This window comes from Salvelinus alpinus, chromosome 22 (genome assembly GCF_045679555.1).
Source record: "Salvelinus alpinus chromosome 22, SLU_Salpinus.1, whole genome shotgun sequence".
Taxonomy (NCBI): domain Eukaryota; kingdom Metazoa; phylum Chordata; class Actinopteri; order Salmoniformes; family Salmonidae; genus Salvelinus; species Salvelinus alpinus.
The window spans coordinates 749,991-775,788 of NC_092107.1; the positions used below are offsets into that span (position 1 = coordinate 749,991).

The 25,798-nt window shown below is 41.5% G+C and overlaps 1 protein-coding gene across 7 annotated transcripts in view; it reads right to left on the bottom strand.

Moving 5' to 3' along the window:
• Window positions 1-25,798, bottom strand: part of LOC139548733 (roundabout homolog 2-like) — a 48,055-nt gene that overhangs the window by 17,424 nt on the left and 4,833 nt on the right. For all 7 annotated transcript variants that reach the window (XM_071358508.1, XM_071358506.1, XM_071358504.1 and 4 more), the window contains exons 2-6: window positions 11,745-12,071; window positions 4,350-4,507; window positions 3,849-3,969; window positions 3,611-3,749; window positions 540-667 (exon numbers count right to left, since the gene is read on the bottom strand). In XM_071358508.1, the coding sequence (XP_071214609.1) occupies window positions 540-667; window positions 3,611-3,749; window positions 3,849-3,969; window positions 4,350-4,507; window positions 11,745-12,071 (873 nt within the window). The remainder of the gene's footprint in view (window positions 1-539; window positions 668-3,610; window positions 3,750-3,848; window positions 3,970-4,349; window positions 4,508-11,744; window positions 12,072-25,798) is intronic.

Genomic DNA, 25,798 nt, shown 5'->3' on the forward strand with positions numbered 1-25,798 from the left:
TGGGGGAAATACAATTAAACGGAATGAGATGGCTGACTACAGTAAAATGAAAACATGACATCTACTACATAGTCAATGAAACATGGAACAGAAGGAAGGGAATGCATTGTTTGAAGAGGTAGGGTTTAGATTTCATCAGGATTGACAAAAGCAATGGAGGATGAAGTCAACCCTGCTGCCCACTCAGCCAACACACACACACACACACACACACTTCTTATTAATAGTGGTCCTGCTTTTTGGCAGTGTGTTAAAGTGCACCATCTCCCAAACAGCTGTCAGAGGGAGTAATACATACGGTTTAGCATAAGCTTCAGTCAGTGGAGTTGAAGAGAAGAGAGCCCGCCACAAATACATTGATATGCCAACACGTATTCCAACACACACGGATGGATGGGCAGAGCTTTGACAACTCTAAATGACCACCGTCAAATGAAGTGGACATAACAGTGTGTGACCGTACTGTACTGTATGAGAAGGGTGAGAACACATATCAGTGTGTGTGATTGAGTGAGAGAGAGAGAATCTTTGTTTCTTACCATGGACCTCTAGCGTGGCTGAAGCCTCTGTCTTGCCCACGCTGTTCTCAGACATACAGGTGTAAGTTCCCCCGTCCTCCCCTCTCACCCTAGTCAGACGTAGGCTGTTGTCACTGTGGATCTCAAACCTGGAACAGAGACACACAGAGTCAAAAGTATTTTCATGAATCTAACCATCGAGACAGAAAGACCAGGCCCATGTCAGAATACCCATACTTCCGTTCTAAATAGTAGGCATTTTAGGTACGCGAAAATAGAACGTTTTATAGCATGTGAAATTTCGAGACAAGTAAGCTTTAGAATGCCAGGATGTTATACTCATTTCAGGTTTTCATCTAGTAGAATTCAATGCACACTTTTAAAGAAGAGAATCGTCATTCCAGACTCACGTGTGATAATCAGTTAATAATGAAATAAGGGAACGCGCTGTACTCAAATGAACGAATGGAGGGAATCAACGCAATTGTGCATTAGACGGCACATTCTCAGTAAGATGAGCCCAGTATGATGATATTTGTTGCTTACTGCATTTGTTTTTGCTACACAGTATGTTCTAAATGGTATGTAGTACGATTAGTACACAGTATGTAGTTTTAGTAGTAGGCAAGACAGATTTTGGACACCGTCCAGGTGTGAGAAGCACTGCCTTGAACTATGTAAAAGTGACCTTGAATGTACCTGACCCTCTGACCCATCAAAATGTAACTGTATGAGGTAATCTGAAACTGTAGATAAAAAAACAATTAAATACATAAAGGACGAGTCAACCCTATAACTTAATAGATCTGCAGAGAGAGATGCACAAGTCAACTGTGTTAGGGTCAAATAGCCAATCAGAATGGGCAGAGTGAGTCACCTCCGTCACCATGACATTGTTCCTCTCCAAAATCCACCAAGGAATGTGCTTTGTCTACACAGACAGTCTTCCCGCCGAAACTCGATTTGATTTTGATTTGATTTCTCTAACACGTCCTAAAAGTGAATACTGGAACATATTTCTAACATAAGAATGTGGGGAATGGTCAGTGGTGATCTAAAGAATAATCATGTCATATGGGTTGTTATTTTGTAAAGCCATTAAAAAGGTTTTAAAGGAAATACTGTAACTTGAAAAGTATACACACTACAGGTATGAAGTCTCCATCCTTAACGTTGTATATGAAATATGGAAAATTATTTTTTGTTAAGATAGGAATGTGATTTTAGGAGCCATAGGATAATCTATCTCCTATAAACTGTGCATGGTAGGTAGCTACGCCCAGAGTGAGGTCAGAGAGCATAAAATAATTGGTGGAGAAATTAACATTAGACCAGAAATGCGTGGAGCGGTAGCTACACATTTGAAATGGTTGGAACATTGAACCTCAACATGAGGTGGAGAAAATAAACTCACCTCCCAGACCAGAGAGGCGTGTAGAGCTGCAGCTCACGTCCAGAGTGGTTTGAACCTTGAATATTAACACGACGAAGAGGTGAGAAGCTCACCTTCCAGACAATCACTGGTACGGCTAATTAGCTGTTCTACGTCAAATATCTAGAAAAGTGAATTTAAGTGGGACCATCCTACTACTCTTCTCAAATCACCATATTCTACTACTCTCATCGCCAATGGGAACCGTCGACACGGCTGGCTAGCCACCTTCCAAGGAGCATCTTCCAGAGTGAACAACAGTAGAAGACGGGAAAGGGAAGATCCCTTTCGGATAATCAGAGCCATACAAGCGTGCCGCTGAAAGGCCAGTGAATACATTCATGATTTCTTACTTCAAACGGGTGGCGGTTTGTGTGCAAAGTATATGATTAATGCGAGAAAAGTTTCTAAAATGTATCAACGATAAGTGTCTCTTTCTTTTTCTCGCTCTCTCTCTCTCTCTCTCCATGTCGTTGTGTAAAAAGCCACCATATTGTGTCAGTCCGCTAGGGACCTTTTCCTCATGTATTAAGTGGGTATGTGTTATTATTTAGTTAGCTAGTAAATAAATAATTAAACCAATTTGTGTAGTGCTGAATCGTAAGTAAAGCTGGGTTTTTTGCAGATGCATGAGGTTACGACTGTTCAAAATGATGATATGATAAGAGGTTATGATTTAATACGTTGACTGTTTTATGGATGTGATAGGTAAAGACCTTTAGAGTTAATTCGAGAGATGGTAACTCTGTTAACAACCGCTCTCATGGTGCCCCAAACTCCTAATGAGTTCATTGTTACATGATAAATTTAAATCAGGTAACAATTAAACATAGTTAGTTGATTCATTAAATAACAGTCATCAGATTAATGAAAGTAAAGTCACGACAACATCGAAAAAGAGGGTGGGCTATCAATTGATCATTGATATTGATGATTGATGTAAATCTGCTAGTGACCTAGAGCGATTTCTTTTACTGATTATGATTTATATTCAATGCTCATATCAAATAATAAGAATAACTTAATTATATAATATTAATAATCTTCTAACTCATGATATATGGCTGGCTGTCAGTTGCTTCTGTTGATATTTTAGTATATGGTGGTTAGCTAGAGTCTAGACTGCCTGAGTTGCTGCTGCCCTGACATACATGTGCAACTCCCGACTAAAGAACGGATGGAGTTGAGTCCGAGGGTCGTTGATGCAGCATCTCCTCTCTACATCTTTCTGCCTCTCTCTGCTATGTGTATCAGCCAACCAGAGCGAATATTATTGATGGAGGCTAAATCAAGTGTTACTCAAATGTTGAAATTTAAACTAGGGGGCTGGCAAACTTGATGACGCCACAACAAATTGCGAACAGCAATGACACAATATTTATACAACAAATTCATTTTGGGGAAGATTATACCACCACCAAAAAGGGCACTTCGGAGACTGGAAGAGGAAAAGGGCACGAGCTCTGCACAGGTAGAGCCCTATCTGTGCACATGTCTGTGCATTCCTGGTGAATGGGCTTTCCTCATTCTGTCAGTCTGTACCTCCAGCACTCCATCAATCAATGTGTCACTGAGTGTTTTGTCTATCTCCTCAGATGTCAATCAATCAATCCGTTTATTTTCTATTAGTGAGTGGACCTGTCCGTAAATGTGTCCTCACCTCCCGCGGGGGAGCTCCCCCTCCTCTCGATGCCAGCGTATTGTGGGGGCGGGGTCTCCATGTACCTCACACAGGAAGTCAACGGTCTCTTCCTCCATCACCACCTGGTTCACCGGCCTCCGTATCAGCACAGGACGCTCTGCATAGAGAGACCCAGAGTTACACACACGAAGAAAGCGTAATGCGCGCACGCACGCACACATGCACGCACACACACCAACGTGTGTGAGAGACTCACCATACACCACCAACTCAGCAGGGTCACTGTCCCTCTCTCCCACCATGTTGGTGCCCACACACACATACATGCCAGCATCACTCTTCCTGGAGTGGGAGATCATCAGCTTGCCCCCAAGCATCTGAAAAACAAGACAGTGATGACAGGTCATCATATCACTCCATGTATTAGCCTTTGGGCTTTTCAGAGGAGAGGCAGTACTTCCACCATCTGACATCAGCACTTCAAAATGGATGTATAATTTATGATTCCACCTTCATCAGCATGTATCATTAAGGATTCCACCATCATCAGCATGCATCATTAATTATATTAATGGCCTTTGAGACAGTTTGGGTTGACTTGGGACTTAACTGCACTGAGCTCAGTGAGGTTTGGTTGGAACTTGAGTGGGTTGGAACTCTAGTATAGGCAAACTCTAGAGGGTTTTACTTAACTTAACTAGGGGTCATAGTTCAGGGTTCATACAGTGCCGTGAAAAACTGTATAGGCGAGACTCACAGAGATGCGGTCATCCTTGTTGCTGACGCGGGCGTTGTTCCTCTTCCAGGAGACGGTGGGCTCAGGGTGACCGCGGGGGGGAACACACTCCAGGACCGCTGGCTCACCGGCTGCCACCACCACATCACTGGGGGCCTGGCGGAAGTCATCCCTCAGGACTGGGAAGAGGAGAGCATAGACATGGTTTAGTCTATCTATTCATATTACTGTACTTTTATTTGACCCGGTAGGTAAACACATTAGGAAAAATAGACAGAGTCAAACTATATAGCAGATTGTTTTTTATCTATTAATTTAGTACCTTTATATGTACACTACCGTGCCAAAGTTTGGGGTCACTTAGAAATGTCCTTGTTTTTGAAAGAAATCCATTTTTTTTTGTCCATTAAAATAACATCAAATTGATCAGAAATACAGTGTAAACATTGTTAATGTTGTAAATAACTATTGTAGCTGGAAACGGCTGATATTTAATAGAATATCTACATAGGCGTACCGAGGCCCATTATCAGCAACCAATCACTCCTGTGTTCCAATGGCACGTTGTGTTAGCTAATCCAAGTTTATCATTTTCAAAAAGGCTAATTATTAGAAAACCCTTTTGCAATTATGTTAGCAAAGCCGAAAACTGTTGTTCTGATTAAAGAAGCAATAAAACTGGCCTTCTTTAGACTGGTTGAGTATCTGGAGCATCAGCATTTGTGGGTTCGATTTCAGGCTCAAAATGTCCAGAAACAAAGACCTTTCTTCTGAAACGCGTCCATCTATTCTTGTTCTGAGAAATGAAGGCATGTGAGAAATTGCCAAGAAACTGAAGATCTCGTACAACGCTGTTGGAACACAGGAGTGATTGGTTGCTGATAATGGGCCTCCGTACGCCTATGTAGATATTCCATTAAAAATCAGCCGTTTCCAGCTACAATAGTCATTTACAACATTAACAATGTCTACACTATATTTCTGATCAATTTGATGTTATTTCAATGGACAATTTTTTTTGCATTTCTTTCAAAAACAATGACATTTCTAAGTGACCATAAACTTTTGAACGGTAGTGTATGTAATTGAGAATATGTTGTCTTTCAAATGCAAACAATATGAGATATATACATCAGAATTGGAGTACACATCCATCTCCAATGCGGTATTCTGTCAATGTCATCACAAGAGTAATCTCAAATATTGTCCTTGTAATCAATTTGAGCATATTTTACATATGTAGAGTTTCTGTTTGAAGGTTAGATGAGAGGAAAACAAGCTGATTGGGTGAAAGCAGTACATTGTGTTTTGTGCTTGTACATGACTGTTCAAATCCCTGGCAACTTCCTTGTTGTGCAGTGTTTTGATGTTTCCTGTGCCGCATCCTAGTCTGCAGTCTCTACTGTCAGAGTGGATGAATAATGCACAACTCTCAGTCCAACACAGAGCAAACAAATACAAACACATTAATAATTTAACCTGTCAGAGGGAAAAATGGCATCACACATTAATGCAATGCTTCTGCCTCACACTGGAAACTATGCTAACTCACATTTTCGCACTACAAATCTGACAGTGACACAACGACGACATAACAAAAAAAAGGGGACATGATCTTTATGTCACTGAGTTTAGCAGCCTTTTCTCTGCAAAGGAAGACAGGATGAGAGGCTTGACTTGGCAGCAACCTTTGTCATTAAATCCCAGCAATGATTGACAGAGGAAAGAAACGGTATGCACTCTGATGCCTGGCTGAGGCCTCAGGAAACCTGTGCAGCACTACTATTCCAGCGTTGAAAATGCACACACACACACACACACACACACACACACACACACACACACACACACACACACACACACACACACACACACACACACACACACACACACACACACACACACACACACACACACACACACACACACACACACAGACACACACACACACTCTGAGGGTCTGCAGGTGACCCTCCCTATGAACCCTTTCCTCTGGCTTTTCCCTTGACCAACACACACTACTCCAGAATAACATATCTTCTTATATTTTAGGTTGGCATTTTACAAAGTAAACAATCAGACCAAGAACATCTACCTGCCTGTTAAACTATCCATCTGTTAGCACAGTAATGCATCAACACCCAATCAAATCAATTAGGACTGCAAATATGCTGCGAATTAGTCCAATCTCAAACATCAGTTAATCTATACTAAACACATTAGTGAACTCATCACCTGTCTGTCAACTGGACGTCTCTCCAGCTAAGCCACACTACCCCCATCACTTATCACCTGACGTGTGTTTGACAGATCCCTCATCAAGACAGCAGCTACCTGTGTCTTTTAAAATGGCATTTATATTCACAACTACAGTGACTGACTGACTACCATCTCATTTAGTTTATCACAGCCATCTAGAGCGTAGAGACTGGCTCTCCTCTATCTTGAGTTGTAAGGGCTGCAATTATCTTGGGAAACGTGTTGCTATGAATATTCCAATCTCTGAGAAGCAGACAAATGGTGGCTGAGCCGTCGCTGAGCCGGCTGCGTTTCAGATCCGCTGTCATGATTGAAGTGGTCATCTGTCGATCTGCTCAACCTCCCCCCTCTCGCCAGCCCCCCAATATGAGACAATCTGTCACACACTCTCTGGCTGCCTGAAGTCGCTGCCTGTTCAAATGCAGCAGTATCTCTACTTTTGATCATTTGGAGGCATTTTTTCTGTATTATAATGAAGCACATTTAATTCCTCAGCTGAGACTAGACTTTGTCATTGACGTGACATTTAAACTTTTAGAAAAGTCGATTTCTGTTTCCCATTTGTTTCAAAAGTAAAGACTTGTTCAGAACATGAAAAACCTTGTCAGTATTCCTCATCACATCCAACTGGAGTTTTTTCTGTCCCAGATTGTAATACATCCACCTCATCTGAATCTAAGATACACAAGGCCTATCAGCTCATCCAACTAGTAGCAGTTGCGCCCCTACAGTCTGGGGTGAGTTAAGTACATAGGCAGGGGGGCAGTTTAAGGGAACATTTACAGGCACGCGCTGCCTGAACATCTGTCCCTTCAGGGGTATAACGGAACCCCCTGAGCTCCCGTCCCACCCGCCCCCAAAACCCAACAAAAGGAGACGCCAACACAATTAAAGAACCCCCTTTAGACAATTGATGGATGAGCTATTACCTGACAAAGCACACACCCTTCCCCTCCCAACAGTCTGTTCAGTAGTCCCCACTCAGCTAGCTGCTTGTTTGAAAAGCTTCAGAGAGCTGAGGGCTAATTGAAAGTGGTGAATTATTTTTAGAGATCCGTCTGTAAAGGGCCGGTGTGGAGACGAGACCAGGAGCACAGAGACCATCACTACCCAGCCATATCGAGGGAACTGAAGAGAAGACATGGCTAAGGAGCCAATGAGCTAATCCACACACACAAACACCTCTCCACTCTCACCCACACATTCAACCACAGAAGTCCCAGAATGTGAACCATTTGAGGGCTTGAAACAAGTGTCAGAGAGCGGAAAGTAGCCTCAGATAATTTCCCCCCAACTCTGTGCAGTGCGAGCAGCCAAGAGCAACTCTTTGAAGCTGTTGGAAGTAAATATGATCCCTCTTGCACCCAGGCTTTAAAGGCTGACATGCTAAAAGTCGTTTCACAGAATTCACACACTGTTATATTTTTATGAAATGATGATGGCACCACAGGAACCTCTGATATTCTCAGACAGACAGATGGCCAGGGGACTTCCTGAGGTAACGTCCAAAACACAGTCTTTGTACCAGACGTGACTCACACTGTGATTCCCAATGGTGGTGAGTAAGTACCAGGACATCCTGAATCTGAACTATCCCAACCTCACCTTACGGTGACAGGAGTGGAGAAGAGGGCACCTAAGGTCCTGGCCTGGGGATAAATAAAGCCCATATTCATCTACCTCCTGCTATTTCTTTAGCTCAGCTTAAACAATGTTGTTAAATGACTAACCATCATGCTCTATGGTTACTACCGTAATAATTGTTACATTTACATTTTAAACATTTAGCAGACACTTATCCAGAGCGAATTACATTGAGTGCATACATTTTCATACTTTACTGTTACTGCTACATTCCTATTCTGGGACAGTGCCATTTATTTTCATAATTGTAATGCTTCAGGGATATACAGATTAAGAGATTAAGAATATCCTCAGAATATTCAGCACTGTATTTTTAAGTGACATTAATCTCAATATTTAGCATTTAGCAAGAGTGCAGCTTTAGTGCAAGTCGTAGTGGCCATCTGTTAATGTTTTTAAGTGGGGAGATGGGAGAGTAGTCATGGCAATAATAGGCTGCTTTGCATCGTGTGGCCCTTGTCAGTCAGTTCACTATGAACACCACTAGACTAAACATCAGTCAGTGATCAGATTCACTGAACATTCTCAAGGCAGGATGGAGGAGTAGGGTTGACAGGATTGGGGAAGAGTGTAGGGAGAAGGTGAGGGTGGAGGGGGCACTCTAAAGGTGACGTGAGGGACAGGGTTGAGAGGTTGGGCAGAGTTGTTGGAGGGACAGGTTGACTTCAATTGGGATGAGTCTTGCCCTTGAGACAGAACTGAGCGATATTCGCTAGATGAGCCAGCTGCAAAGTCAAAATTGTCTATATTGTAAAAATGCATGAAAACAAAAATTTGATTTTTGGTCTTAAATTGTTAGAGTTAGGAATTAGGTGTGGTGTGGTTAAGGTTAAAATATGATTTTATGACTTTGTGGCTGTGCCAGCTAGTGACCACTCTGCAGAACAAGATTTATGATGAAAAAACACTAACCAGAGGACACAGTGGCAAGCTGTGTACAGCAGCGCAAGGCAGCTCCCGCTCAGCCCAGTCAGAGCTCTTCTCTGTCCTGGCACCCTCCACCCCTTTCCTACTAGCACTGACTTTGCTAATAACATATTTATTGAGGGAAAATGTATCTGCTACGATTGTGATATGTAGTCGTCTTACCTAGCCATCTGAGATAAACACACTAATTGTAAGTCGCTCTGGATAAGAGCGTCTGCTAATTTACTAAAATGTCAATGTAGATGAAGATGTGTATGGGATGGGAGCCTGGCAGGCAAGTGGACGTGTTCTAGCTGAGAGCAGGTCCTAGAGCAAAGTGACCTGATGGTCAGTCAGTCATTGTTCTTTTGTCTCAGTACAGTAGGAGTACACCCATTAGAGGTGGTCTAATCCTATCTCTCTGCTACTGCCGTGTCATGGCTAATAGAGCCAGTGGGCGCCTGTCGAGAGGAGGGATTGATTTAATCCAGCCATTGTCTGTGTTTACTGAGGTTAAAGAGGGACTCAGGCAGTGCCAGGTCTCCTGAGCCTGTTGTGTTTCAATGGTTGGACGAGTGGTCAACTCATGCCTACAAAATTCATCCTTAGGCACTTGTTAAAGCCAACTTGATTATTCAAAATCTCTAATCCTTTATGTAAATGATTATGACAAGAAAAAATGGGTAAGGTGTTGTAGTAACAATAAAGAGAGTTCAAATGAACAGTTTGGCCACTGCGATATCTGTCCATACAGAAAACATGTCTCCTGTATCTCTTCTTCAGGGTTTAAAGAAGAGACCAGTGGCACAGTCGTAGTGTAGAAGAGGCCAAGAAACAAGCTGCAGCCCAAAATGTCATTCCTTCATAATCCCCCCATCAGGAGAAAGAGGGACATCTGGCCCTAAAGCCTTTTAAGCAAGTTTTATTTTTCATTTGTCCTACTTTATTTTAATCCAGCTCAAAGAACGCGGCTGTTTGCTCCCTCAGACAGACATTCACATTCATGGCTTTGAAATAGATACCGCTTTCCTCTTCTTCTTACATAAAGGCTAACCGACAGAGCAGAACACTGCTATTTCTGGGAGGAATATGTGAATCGATTCATACACAATATCTCATTATCTAGGCGCTTCAACAGCCCTGCTATTCAGCTGGTCGCTTACAGCTTATTCATGCCAACAACAAGAACACAGCCAGCAATAATTGACTGTTTAGTATGTCCATACCCAACATGAAAGTTATTCTGAGGAAGTCAAATGAAGCAACAGTGTCTAGTTATACTGAAGCCTGAGATGTGGACCCCGAAGGCGAAAAACATTTAAGCATGAAATACATGTCACTTCCGATGCATTTGTGCAGTGAAGGGACTGATTGTGTGGAAGGAATGAACTGTGTAGAAATCTAAATTCGACAACCCTGTTGAGGTAATACTCTACTGTAGCCAATCCCCATGACAGGCAGGGCAGGGTGAGGTGTCATGGTTCAGAGGTCAGATCTAGGCATGCCTACATGCCACAGCAATTCAATATATCTTTCCTCTGAGCTACTCCCAAGCCAGGAGTTGCATTGATCTCAGTGTTATTTCACTATCGTTACCATGGTAGCAATTCAGTCCTAATCAATCATAATCAACATATTCACCAGCTACCCAGAGGCACCAGACCTAGGACAATAGTCATTACTGCAGTTAGTCACCGTTAGAGTGCTTGCATCTAGGTGATGCATAGCCTTACTGGTAGGACTGTCATCTCCGGCTACATCTCCACTGGCTGAGGAGAATTCATCATCAAAAACAGCAATATAACTGTGGCGCTTAAATGTTTTTCTCTGGAAGCTGTTCTGCTCTAATATTTTTAGTTTTTCTCTAATATTTCATGTTCTGCCGCTTATGAGTGTGGATATATCACTCAGTGTGGAAGCTGAACTAAAGCTGGCCCTATTTTTGAACATGAGCTGTGGAAGTCAGTGAGCTATGAGCAGTTAGAGGCTGAGGCTGAGGAGGCTTGGCTGGCTCTGTGGTCTGGTGGAAAATAAGATGCAGGCAAATTGTTGTTTTGTGTTTTTAAAAGAGGAGACATTCCCTAATCTGTTACGCTCCTTTTCCTAATCAGCACACTCCGCTAATCCATTTCCTAACGGCAGAAAGGACCTGCGTTCAGCCCAGGGTCACGCCACACTGCCACAATTACAAGGAGAAAGAGAGAAAGTGGCAAGTGATGCAGTTGTCACTAGTTACCACAGACAAAGTCATAATTTGTTATATTAAAAAAAAAGAAAAAAAAAGAAGGTTATTTTTGGTCTTAATTTATGGTTAAGCAAAAGGTTACAGTGTGGTTAAGGTTAGGGTTAAAATCAGATAAAAACATATATAATTTTAGAAATAGGTAGGGTTTATGACTGTGACAACTAGTGACGACCACATGAGCCTAAGGGCCACAATAATAGACAAGTCTCTCTAAATGGTCATATTTTCAGAAGTTCAAGATAGCAGCTGAAAGCCGGTTCTCTTCACCTGTTGTGCTTTGAGAGAGACAGAGAGAGAGACATAGAGAGACAGAGAGAGGTCATGGGGTGACATTGACAGCAAGTAAAATGACAAAGACTTACTGGCTACTTCCAGTGAAGCATTTCGACTGACAGCCTCTCCAAGGTAGTTACGTGCCACACAGGTGTAGACGCCCTCGTCTGGTTTAGAGCGTCGTCCGTGGACGATACGCAGGAAGAAGAGGGAGCCGCTGGGAAGGAGCATTCGGTGAGATCGAGGGTCATCCCGGTCCGTTTCCACCCGCTCCCCGTCCTTGTACCACTCCACAGTGGGGTTAGGCCGCCCCTCTGCCTTGCAGTTGAGGGTTGCGGGTTCCCCCTTGGACACGATCAAGTCAGAGGGGTCTTCCAAGATCCGAGGTGGGCTGTCCTCAAAACGTGCACGGGACCCTGTGAGGTGAAAGAAGTTTACTATCCATGCAGCTGTCTATCAGTCATTCATACTGTAGCCCAAACCTGCAATCTCTGAAAGAAAACATCACAACACAATGTAATCCCATTGAGAAAAAAGGCAGTAGAAAAGCTCTGTGGCAGGCTAACCCAAATCCATCTCCACTGACATGGACGTATAGATACATGAAGTCTGAGGGAGAGACAGATGGGTTGGACAATAATAGAGAAATGTCTGTCACTCACCACTGAGATCTGATGCACCATGATAGTAAAGCTGACAACAAGGATCAGAACTTTGGTACTGAAGATCTCATGTTGTTGTTGTTGTTTCTTCCCACTCCGTAGAGATAAATCACATCTTTGTTTTACCTTCTGGGCCTCTGTTATTCTAGTGCTTAACAAAACACCTTATCAGACATTCCCTTGAGCATAGGTAAGTAAGTATCCTGCTTGTATACTCTTCACACTGTAATGACTTCTAGCCTTTTAACCAACTTTGTTCGTCCATTGAAATGTCATTTGTCAGTAATGGTTGGTAGCCTGCTGAAGAAGACAGGTTTTATTCTGATGGGGTATTTTCAAAGGAGGAAGAAGCCACAGGAGATGGTAATGGCCAATCTCAATGTCAGTCAGGATTTCAGCAGAGAAGACATGAAGGCCAGTGACATGCTAACTAAAACAAGACAGAGAGAAAGCCAATAGAGATTGAAGTGGTAGTATACTACAAGTGGTAGTATACTACAAGTATACTACATTTATTTTTAAATGGATGGGTTTATTTGTGTTAAAATACACCAGTTATGCTATTTTGGACCACCAGGCTGCTGATGTCATGCAGCCTGTAATGTTTATGTTCATCCGTTTTCATAACGACAAGTTTGATGTCCTACGACAATAGAATGTTCATGATGTCACTGCGACAACTGTATATAGACATGTCGATAGACGTAGTATAAACCAGATTTTAGTCTTGAAATCTTTGGTTGCTTAGTACACTAAGTAGTGCCTCTGTATAGCACATGGCCTCACGTGAATCCTTAAAGAGATGGTTGGGGCTAATGCTTAAGAGGGTATGAACTGGGTGTAGACAAAGAAGAGCTCTCCAGAAGGTGTATCAAAATATTCACGGGGGGTTTACAAGTTTATCAACTTTCAAAGCAGAAATATTTTCCCCTTGTTCCACAACTGTATTGTATGATATACCATTTTCTAGCTCTGAGTCTCTACTTTTATCCAACGTTAAAAAAAACACCATTTCAAATGTTGCTACATAAAACCGAATCGAACCGGTGGTTCACATATTTGTGGGTCTGTAACTTTCTCACTCATCATTATTCAGGATTCATTCAGGACTATCCGTAACCATGGTAGCATCCACATTAACGTAGAAGTGTTCAGAAACATTCTATTCTTATTGACAATAAAAGTGACTCCAAAATGACACAATATGTTATATATCATTCATTTCTATTAGGAACAAAATCATCTGAAACATCAAGCAACAGCAAAAGAATCCAACACGTTTGTAGAGTCACAAGCTTAACGTATAATTATTATTATTTTTTTAAACGGATGTCATTACACTCAAATTAAAGCAGACAGTCTACACTTAAACCTCAGTCATTTTATCATTTCACTTTTGGGGCTCACTGTACATGCTGGCTTCTACACTATAGTCGTTACATCTGAAACGTGTGTATAAATCCAAGCTTTTAGCTGTAAGCAGATTTGTTTTTTTATGACCTCATTTGATGCACATCAGAAACACTGACCAACATGCCTTGAACCTGAGGAAAACACCCAAACAACAATCCCACCACGGTCGCTGTACCAGCTAAAACCCACAGGTTACGAGGGCAGCTAATACTAATGCAGGATGCGGATGAATGCTTGAATAGCGCCACATAAAATCTGTTCTGTTTTTTGCCAGATTCTGTCATTTTTTCCCCAAAATTCAATTTTGTTATTCCAGGTTTCCATTTTTCCATTTTGTTTCTCCTATCAAATTCACATTACATTTTTTTAATTTTTATAGAAGAACAACAACATTGGATGTGTTCTAAGTCCACAACAATGTTTAAACCACACAAGGAGACAATTTTTTTAAGTCTGAGAAATGTTACCCTTAAATGCAAGTGTGCACCAGAAAGACATCTTTGTTTGGTTAAGCAGTGTTGCTGTAGCGCTCATGTAAATGCAGAGTTTGCAAAACAAATACCCACTGGATTGACACAAATAATCATGATATCATTCTGCCTGGTAGGCATAGGCTACTTTGTAGTTAACATTTAAGTGAGAAGATTTTGGGAAAGCCTTTCTATCTCTAACAGAAGAAGGTTATCATTAGCATCATCGCTAACGGCTATACAAAGTGTAGACATATGCACGCACAACACACACACAGACAGGGGCATTCCTGTGCCGTTTCAGAAAGTTGCAGGAAAATATGAATCACTGATGCATTTTGTTCATGTCTTATGATTCACTTGGGCAAATTAATGCATTTCCTAATAAGTTCAATAAAACATTTTAATATTGTTGAATTCCGTTTTAATGTCTGGATTTCATGATTCCATCTGCAACTAAGATTTTATAGGGCCCTAATATCCGATGAGCTGTAGCACTTTTAATGCTCATTGAATTTCTCAATTCAATATTATCCCGAACAATTCCACAAATTCAAATACTATTCCCTCAGGCTGAACATTTCACTGTTCAGACAGCCAAGCACAAATGATTTAAAACAAATCCTATTGTACATTTTTGATACTAAGTTCTTTAATTTCTGGGAAATAACTGGGAAATTTATAAATACTGAAATCCAATACAATTCCAAATATTAAAGGTTTTCACAATTCCAATTTAAACAGTCTAATTCAAATGCAATCATTTGAATTCAACGTTAATTCAGGAATTCCAATTTTTTATTAAATTAGAATTGACCCCAAACTTGGTACTTATATCATAGCAGAAGCAACAGGCCAGGCCATAAAGCTTTTGTGTTTTATAATTTTGTTGTGGAAAAAGCACACAACTCAGGCATAGTTGAAGGGCTATGTGACACTGTATAAGTGTATAAGTGTACTGTATAATCAGTGAGAACTCTGTGGCACCAAGGGCACCTGTGAAGCTGCTTTGATTAATAAATCAGGCTGTTTGATTTACACTGAACAAAATTATAAACGCAACATGTAAAGTGTTGGTACCATGTTTCATAAGCTGAAATAAAACATCCCAGATATTTTCCATTCTCACAAAAAGCTCACTTCTCTCAAATTTTGTACAAATTTGTTTACATCCCTGGTAGTGAGACTTTTTCCTTTGCTAAAATAATCTATACACCTGACAGGGGTGGCATATCAAGAAGCGGATTAGACGGCACGGTCATTACATAGGTGCACCTTGTGCTGCGGACAATAAACGAACACTAAAATGTGCAGTTCTGTCACACAACACAATGCCACAGATGTCTCAAGTTGAGGGAGCGTGCAATTGGCATGCTGATTGCAGGAATGTCCACCAGAGCTGTTGCTAGAGAATTGAATGTTCATGTATCTACCATAAGCCGCCTCTGTCATTTTAGATAATTTGGCAGTACATCCAACCGGCCTCACAACCGCAGACCACATGTAAGCACGCCAGCCCAGGACCTTCACATCCGGCCTCTTCACCTGCAGGATCGTCTGAGACCAGCCACCCGGAATTTCTGCACACACTGTCAGAAACCGTCTCAGAGAGGCTCATCTGCATGCTTGACCTGACAGCAGTTCGGCGTCGTAATGGAGGAATCCCTGTTTCAACTGTACAGGGCAGATGGCAGACAGCGTTGTGTGGACGAGCGGTTTGCTGATGTCAACGTTGTGAACAGTGCCAGTATGGTGGTGGTGGGGTTATGGTATGGGCAGACATAAGCTACGGACAATGAACACAATTGCATTTTATCGATGGCAGTTTGAATGCACAGAAATACAATGACTAGATCCTGAGGCTCATTGTCTTGCAATTCATCTGCTGCCATCACCTCATGTTTCAGCATAATGCACGGCCCCATGTCACAAGGACCTGTACACAATTACTGGAAGCTGAAAATGAACTGGCCTGCATACTCAGACATATCACTCATTGAGTATGTTTGGGATGCTCTGGATCGACGTGTACGACAGCGTGTTCCAGTTCCCGCCAATATCCAGCAGCTTCGCACAGCCATTGAAGAGGAGTGGGACAACATTCCTCAGGCCACAATCAACAGCCTGATCAACTCTATGAGAAGGAGATGTGTCGCGCTGCACGAGGCAAATGGTGGTCACACCAAATACTGACTGGTTTTCTGATCCACACCCCTACCTTTTTTTAAGGTATCTGTGACCAACAGTCACATGAAATCCATAGATTAGGGGTGAATTTATTTATTTAAATTGACTGATTTCCTTATATGAACTGTAACTCAGTAAAATCCTTGAAATTGTTGCATGTTGCGTTTATATTTGTGTTCAGAAGAAGATTGTGGGGCGGCAGTTGAGTGCACCTTTTAAAGACAAAATCACAGACAATCAACCAAGCTTGCTGTTTGTTACTAAGAGAAAAACATGTCACTGAGAATAACAGAGGCTTCTAAAGCAGTAGAACATTTGATTCTCCTTTGTTTAATTTTCAGCTTATGTTTTTCTTGTCCATCTTATTTTTTGTTTACTTGTTTGCCTGTTGTTTTTAAACTGCTTCAACCGAATAGCCAGCCCCACAATGCAACAGTTAAGACTTTCTGAATCCGAATCTGAATGTTGTGTTATTTTTACTGCGGTCCGTCTATAATCTCCTGTGGAATGAATACCTTCATTACCAGAAGCGTATGGTGGGGAGGAGCATACCGCAACCTATTGACATACATGCTTGCTGCTACACTGTAGTAGTTACATCTGAGGCGTGTGTTCAAATCCAAGCTTTTAGCTGTAAGCAGATTTGTTTGATTTATGACAGGCAATTCCAAGGTAACGGAATTATGCTGAAACTCAGATGTCACTTTTAAAATGTATAACAAACAAAAATTTATTGAAAAGTTGAACAAACCATATGGTTTGTGCTGTTTGTGCAGTCCTTCTGTTACCAAACTTTGCATCTGCACTGTTCTTCAAGTAAATGTGTTTTTGTCACATTTTTGGTGGAAGTCCTTGTGCATAGAGTTATGTTTTTTTTTTTTTTTAACTAATGTTTTTTGTTTGGCATACATTTTAAAGTGAAAAATCGGAATTTCGTTCATGTGGAATTACTCTGAACTCAGAAACACTGACCAACATGCCATGAACCTGAGGAAAACACCCAAACAATCCCATCACGGTAGCTGTACCAGCTAAAACCCACAGGTTACGCACGAGGGCAGCTAATACTAATGCAGGATGCAGATGAGTGTTTGTAATATCAGATGAGCTGTAGCACCTTCAACCTCTCTCATTGCTTTCATAATGACAAAAAACAAGGCAACAGAAAAAAAGTAACATTTGAAAATATTATTGCACATTTCATATTCAGTTTAAACTATTCCCCTCTCGACTCATCTCTCTGCAGCCTTCATTATGACACATTCCATCGCTCTTTCCCTTTTTCAACTCTAATACAATTCCAGCTGAGTTGTTGTTATGACCAGTCTCATCTCCCCTATGGTTCACAGATGCTGGGACCTGATCTGCATATTTGGCTGAGTTCCCCCACAAGAAGTTAAATCAGACAATAGAGGAGAGTCTCTGCTGCTTTTCCCATAATGCCATTCTCTGGGATTACTGAGAGCTAATGGGTACTTACATCATAGCAGGAGCAACAGGCCAGGCCATAAAGCTTATGTGTTTTATAATTTTGTTGGGGAATAGCAGACAGCTCACCCATAGTTGAAAGGCAAACACCTTTATCTGGCTGTGTGACAACCAAAAGCAGCAAACTCCTGTGACAACATCAAACTTCTGTGACAAGTGTATCATCCGTGCAAACTCTGTGGCACCAAGGGCATCACAACACCTGTTCTCTCAGAAGATACTTTGATGTACACTGAACAAAAATATAAAATGCAACATGTAAAGTGCTGGTCCCATGTTTCATGAGCTGAAATAAAAGATCCCAGAAATGTTCCATACATCACCTTTGGAAAGATAATCCATCCACCTGACAGGTGTGGCATATCAAGAAGCTGAATAAACAGCATGATCAGGTGCACCTTGTGCTGGGGACAATAAAAGGCCATTAAAATGTGCAATTTTATCACACAACACAATGCCACAGATGTCTCAAGTTGAGGGAGCGTGCAATTGGCATGCTGACTGCAGGAATGTCCACCAGAGCTGTTGACAGAGAATTTAATTTATCTACCATAAGCCGCCTCCAACGTAATTTAAGAGAATTTGGCAGTACGTCCAACCGGCCTCACAACCGCAGACCATGTGTAAGCACGCCAGTACAGGACCTCCACATCCGGCTACTTCACCTGCGGGATAGTTTGAGACCAGCCACCAGGACAGCTGATGAAACTGTGAGTTTGCACAACCAAAGAATTTCTGCACAAACTGTCAGAAACCATCTCAGGGAAGCTCATCTGCGTGCCTGTCGTCATCACCAGGGTCTTGACCTGACTACAGTTCGGCGTCGTAACCGACTTCAGTGGGCAAATGCTCACCTTCCATGGCCACCGGCACGCTGTAGAAGTGTGCTCTTCACGGATGAATACCGGTTTCAACAGTACTGAGGCAGATGCCAGACCGCATGTATGGCGTCGTGTGGGCAAGCGGTTTGCTGATCTCAACGTTGTGAACAGAGTGCCCCATGGTGGCAGTGGGGTTATGGTATGAGCAGGCATAAGCTACGGACAATGAACACAATTGTATTTTATCGATGGCAATTTGAATGCACAGACATACCGTGATGAGATCTCGAGGCCCATTGTTGTGTAATTCATCTGCTGCCATCACCTCATGTTTCAGCATGATAATGCAAAGCCCCATGCTGCAAGAATCTGTACACAATTCCTGGAAGCTGAAAATGTCCCAGTTCTTCCATGGCCTGCTTACTCACCAGACATGTCACCCATTGAGCAAGTTTGGGAAGCTCTAAATCGACAGCGTGTTCCAGTTCCTGCCAATATCCAGCAGCTTCGCACAGCCATAGAAGAGGAGTGGGACAACATTCCTCAGGCCACAATTAACAGCCGGATCAAATCTATGCAAAGGAAATTTGTTGCGTTGCATGAGGCAAATGGTGGTCACACCAAATACTGACTGATTTTCTGAACCACGCCCCTACCTTTTTTTTAAGGTATCTGTGACCAACAGATGCATATCTGTATTCCCAGTCATGTGAAATCAATAATTTAGTGCCTAATGAATTTTTTTCAATTGACTCATTTCCTTATATGAACTGCAAAAAATTAATTGTTGCATGTTGCGTTTATATTTCTGTTCAGTGTACAATCAGGATGTTCGCTTTATGAAGTAAAAGGAAAGCCGCACACTCAAATGCAATAAATGTGTTTCCAATGTTGACAGCTGGGCCCTGATTTCATTGGTCAATTTACAAATATCAACAGTACATAAAAAAAGCATGAATGGATAACATATGATCATAGATACAATTAGGCTACATCATAGACCTACAAAACACAATATAATTTACAATGGATAGCAAAATTCACAGGAATGGCTTCAGATCAAACTCTACGTTGAGACCGAAGGGATCGATGGTCTTTAAATGAAAGATCCAGGTCGGCTTCTCATTTTAACAATAAATTGTAAAAGTCCCCCCCTCTCCTAGGAAGTGTGACGTGTTCTATGCCGATATAACGAAGGGACAAAATAGGGTGGTTTGCTTCCAAAAAATGGGCAGCAACTGAGTACGTAGAGTTTTTGCACCTAATGGTGCTACGATGCTCAGAGATTCTTACTTTTAGTTCTCATGAGTTTTACCAGAAGAACATATAAGATAAATAACTGCCTTAGTGGAGCATGTAATAACACCTTTGATTGGGATTTGTTTCCCTGTTTGGGGGGTGTTTGAAGGATCTACATTTTTAAGTGCCATTTCATTGAACACTTGAGATGTTGTGCGGACGTATTTTGGTGTGGTAAATCAGAGTTTATCAATTCATCTCTGAGATTTCTGCCCCGCGAGAATAAAACCAAGGGAGGTTTCGAAAACACATTACCGATACGGTCATCAGATCTTATCATGTGCCAATTTCTGTGAACGACTCCCTTAATTTGTTCAGAGCACTTAGTGTGTAGTGAGAACGCAAGAATGGTTATTTTTGCGAAACTGTCCTTGAAAGAGATCTCGTCTCGATTTGTTTTGGATTTCCTCAATGGCAGTATTGATCTGACCATTTCTGTACCCCCTTTCATAGAAATGTCTTTGCATCGCAACCATGTTTCTGTCGAAGTGTGATTGTTTTTTGCAAATTCTTTTTGATTCGACAGAACTGGCTGTAGAGCAAACTGTTTTTCAAGGGACGAGGGCGACAGCTATCAGCCTTCAACAAACTGATACAGCCAGTGGGTTTCTTGAAAAAATCTGTGTATAGAACATTAACCTCACAAATAATCAGAAGATCAAGGAAACTGATTTGACGTGTTAGATTGTATAGTAAATCTCAGGTGCTCAGACCCAGCGTTAAGAAAAGCATGGAACACCTAGATCTGTTCTGCATCACCCCTCCATAGAACTAAAATATCATCAATGTACAGTGTCCAAATCATTTTTGAGAGGATTGAGAATTGACTGTTTCTCCATGTAACGCACATACATATTTGCATAGTTAGGAGCCATCGGGGATCCCATAGCAGTATCCTTCATCTGGATAAAGAAATCCTTTTGAAACATGACATAGTTGTATGAGTACTATTTCAGTCAATGTTATAATGTATTTACATTTTTTTATTGAACCCTTATTTTACCAGGTAAGTTGACTGAGAACACATTATCATTCACAGCAACAACCTGGGGAATTGTTACAGGGGAGAGGAGGGGGAATGAATGAGCCAATTGGAAGCTGGGGATGATTAGGTGGCCATGATGGTATGAGGGCCAGATTGGGAATTTTGCCAGGACACCAGGGTTAACACCCCTACTCTTACGGTAACTGCCATGGGATCTTTTAGTGAAGACAGGGAGTCATGCACTGGAGGGTAGTTAATTTGGGTCACGTTGTAAGGCTGCTTTGATGTGTAATCAGGCTGTTTGGTTTATGACAAGAAGATTGTGGGTGGCAGTTGAGTGCACCTTTCAAAGAGAGAAACATGAGCAACCAACCATGTTTGTGACAGAGAAAAACACGTATTTGCCGATATTGGAGGCTTTTATAAAGCGGTACAAACATTCAGCTAATACTCATGGCCCATTTGGCCTGGATAGCATTCAACCACATGAAATAAATAGCATGGTGGGTCCTCAGAGAGTTCAATGTGCATATGGAATTCTTAAAAATGCTTTGATGTGACTTGATTTGACCCAAATTATAATTCTAGGTCAATCCTTGTTTCCAAATGAACTAACAAAATGAAACACACTAAGGGTGAACAGCTAAGGGAAGGGCATATTCATGAATCCAAATGTCCACATAAATGAATAAACACAGAACAGAGCTAAATCTTAAATCTGTGCTGTCACAAAACGCTCCCATCTGTGTTGATCCAATAAGTAGTTATGTAAGGTTTGTGTCATTATTGTAATACTACACACTGGAGAAATAATGTACATACACCCACTTCACAATCAGACTATTCCTTCACTCAACACACGCCACACAGAAGAAGCTTCCAGCGCTATCAAATGCCAGAGCAGGAGCCTGGGTTGTCCATAAGACTGAATTGTGGGCAACCTTGAAGTGTCTTCCAGAGGGAGGGGCCTATTGAATGAGAGGCTGTTGGTCTCAAACAAGGTGATCACTCTCTACCAGCCTCTCAAGGATATCTCCACGCAGCAGTGAAGGTTGTGTACAGAGTAACAGAGAATCTGTCTGGAGCACTGTAAGCCTACTAAAGTTTCCTGTATCTCTGGTAGGAAAGAAACTTAAAGCAAATAGCTTGCTCCTGTTATGGTCATACCTCATTAGATAGATGTTGTGCAGATTTCCAGAATGAAGCTGACATTCTCTCCCCTCGTTAGATTAATAAAGCACTAACCTTGATGTAGTAACACAACTACAATTCCATTTACATCTACAACTCGCATACTGTGCGACGGAGTCCAAAGAGCTAATCATTTTATAGATAATGTTTAACTCATTATGCAAGGATGATGAGTCTAAATAACATCCATCATCCTACACTGTAGATTTATTAAGATAGTAAAAGCTATTCATGGAGAACATGAAACATCCACAGCAGAGCAAGCAACCAAGCCCTGTCAGAGAGTGACAGCAAAATAAGCCAAGCACTATCTGATAGACAAGCTATTGAATTGGCCCTAATTGCAACTTCAGACACCCACCCACATATTGGCTCATGGCTTCTCATACACTTCTGTCTTATTAAGCAGGCAGAGTTAGCAGGAGAAGAGCTTAGGGGAAGATCAAGCCCCATCTTTACAGCCCTGTTGATCAAGGCTATATTTGGCCTATGGCTGCTAGCTATGACATTACGTAATTGGGCTTCTTTCATTAATTAATATTTACAAATATTAAGCATGCGTCAGTGTCTTTCTTCCCCAAGGGCATAAGTGTACCCCCGTCATGCTAACATGGTGTGAAAACAACAAAACCAGAGGGAGAACTACGTCCTGCTTCACTTCAAATCCTGTTGTTGTTCAGGGTAAGAGTACCCCTCTAGGTCGGCGCTGGGAACACAACACTCCTCAAAACAGAGATACTACACCCCAGACACTGTTTCCTATATTTTTCACAGTATACAAAAATCAGGAGAGACAGAGTGTACCTGTTGGGTAATAATGTAGCTGGCACACAAGGATACATTCGGCCACCACCACACAAATTTGTAGGGGCTGTTTACCTTGGGGGCTGGTTGCTATCCATTGAGATTTATTCATTAAGATTTCACTTCTTATATCATTTACATAATGGAATGGACCCAAAAGCCCTTGAGAAGCATTCGAGAGTCATAAGGAAAAAAGTTTGGTTACTCTTGGCACGCTGTCAAATGGTCTTTGAAGGGCAGACTCAAGTAATGTTCTCAGTCTTAAACTTGTAGTCTTCCATTGACTCGCATGTTACAGTGCATTCAGGAAAGTATTCAGACGCCTTGACTTTGTCCACATTTTGCTACGTTACAGCCTTATTCTAAATATGTATTTTTTTGTATCAATCTACACACAACACCCCATAATGACAAAGCAAAATCAGGATTTTAGAAATATTACAAATGTATTAAAAATAAAAAACTTAAATATTACATTTACATAATTATTTACACCCTTTACTCAGTACTTTGCTGAAGCACCTTTGGCAGTGATTACAGCCTCATGTCTTCTTGTGTATGACGCTACAAGCTTGGCACACCTGTATTTGGGGAGTTTATCCCATTACTCTCTGCAGATCCTTTAAAGCTCTGTCAGGTTGGATGGGGAATGTCACTGCACAGCTATTTTCAGGTCTCTCCAGAGATGTTCGATCAGGTTCAAGTCCGGGCTCTGGCTGGGCCACTCAAGTACATTTAGAGACTTGTCCCGAAGCCACTCCTGCATTGTCTTGGCTGTGTGCTTTGCCCCAGTCTGAGTTCCTGAGCGCTCTGGAGCAAGTTTTCATCAAGGATCTCTCTGTACTTTGCTCCCTTCACTCTTCGCTCGATCCTGACTAGTGTCCCAGTCCCTGGCGCTGAAAAACATCCCCACAGCATGATGCTGCCACCACCATGCTTCACCGTAGGGATGGTGCCAGGATGCACCTGAGCTCAATTTCGAGTCTAATAGAAAAGGGTCTGATTACTTATGTAAATAAGGGATTTCTGTTTTAAATCTTTTATAAATTTGCAAAAAAATCTATAAACCTATTTTTGCTTTGTCATTAGGGGGGATTGTGTGTATTTAATCAATTTTAGAAAAAGGTTGTAACGTAACAAAATGTGGAAAAAGTCAAGTGGTCTGTGTATGTGCTAGTCTCATATAGTTCCCATCTGAGATAGGGCCTTTGCCTGGCAGTTGCCCTTACTGCCCATGACTCATCTCAGTGATGTCATCAGCATGTCCCAGAAGCAGGACATTATTCAGTGATATGACTCAAGCCAGGCTGTGTACTACAGTAGTAGGCTGTGAGCAGACACTGTTCTTGTGGTTTCATCATCCAGACCAGAGACCATTTTCATTAAGTGCAGCTCTGAGAGGCTTTGGGTGAACCTGCAGCCATGATGTTTCACTAGCTAAGTAACCATGGGGAGGAGGAATTGGACAGATATCTCTGTTGGCTATTTCATTAACTGTCGTCTTTAGAAGGGTGTTTAGCATTGGATTAGTATAACGCCAAGCACAACAAGTGCTCTGAATTTATTCAACTTAACTTCAGTGAAATAGCAGTGATTTGTCGTTACATAGAGTAAAACAATTTAATTCCGACCTGAATCAGATTGATTAGTCTGTGTGTGTGAAACACTCTGGTGAGGCAAGTTAAGTGCTGAGACTGCAATCAATATGTTAAGCAGAGACCGTTAGCTCTGGCAACTCTGTCTTGCTCAACCCGAGGCACACAATTCTCCCCCTTTCTGCCTTCAATCGAATGCAATTTGTGGAGGGTCCCTCTTTTTCATGCAATCAAACAGAGGCTTAGGAGGACACATGCAACACACAAGTTCAAAAACAACTTAGGAAAGTATTGGCATATTGATGGACTCCAGAGAGAGGATGGAGACCATGCATTAACAGCCCTGTTCTCACAATAAAGTAAGGTAGTGCTATTTTCAGAGACTGACTCTAAAAGTGGAGGCCAAAGTCAACCAAGACCACTGCTGCTAACATGATGATGCAGAATTGTCTTACATGCACCCCTGTAGTACACAAGTGTCTATCATTTGTGTCTTTAAAGTAAAAGCTTGTTTAAAAAAAAAAAAACATGACCGTGGTTTAAATTGTACCCGAGTAGTTCATGTTTTTGACATCAATCATCCTGTCTCAGGGTCATTATTTCCAAATATTGTAGTACTTATCCTTTCATCATAGGATTGCCAGTCTATCAAAGGATCATAGGAATTCTTGAGGTCCTACAGTAGCCTATGACATAGATGCTCACAGTGACTGAGGCAGCTGCATTGAAGTCATATGAGTCTGTTGTGAGTCCCTGTCAGTGTCAACACAATACTTCTGGTGGAAACATGCATAACAAAACTCAAGATGTGTGAAGCATATCACTCAATACACTTCATACCATACGGCACCAGTGTGATCTGACAGCGACTTAAAAAGAGTTTGATGGGAGGGGTGTCTGGGGGATATAATGTCAATTACACACAGGCACGCACAAACGCATGAAAGCATGCACACACACGCACGCCTATGGCATCACATTTGATTAAAGAAAGAATTGTAAGTCATTTTTCATGAGTCGTAAAACTTTGGGATTTTTAAATGAAAAAAAAGAAATATAGTGTAATGTTCAAAAAGTATTGAGGAAACAAATAAATATTGTAAACAAAAACGAATCAAAAGTATTGCAAGCCTAAAACAAACTACAGTACCGGTCAAAAGTTTTAGAACACCTACTCATTTAAGGATTTTTCTTAAATTGTAATATTTTGTACATTGTAGAATAATAG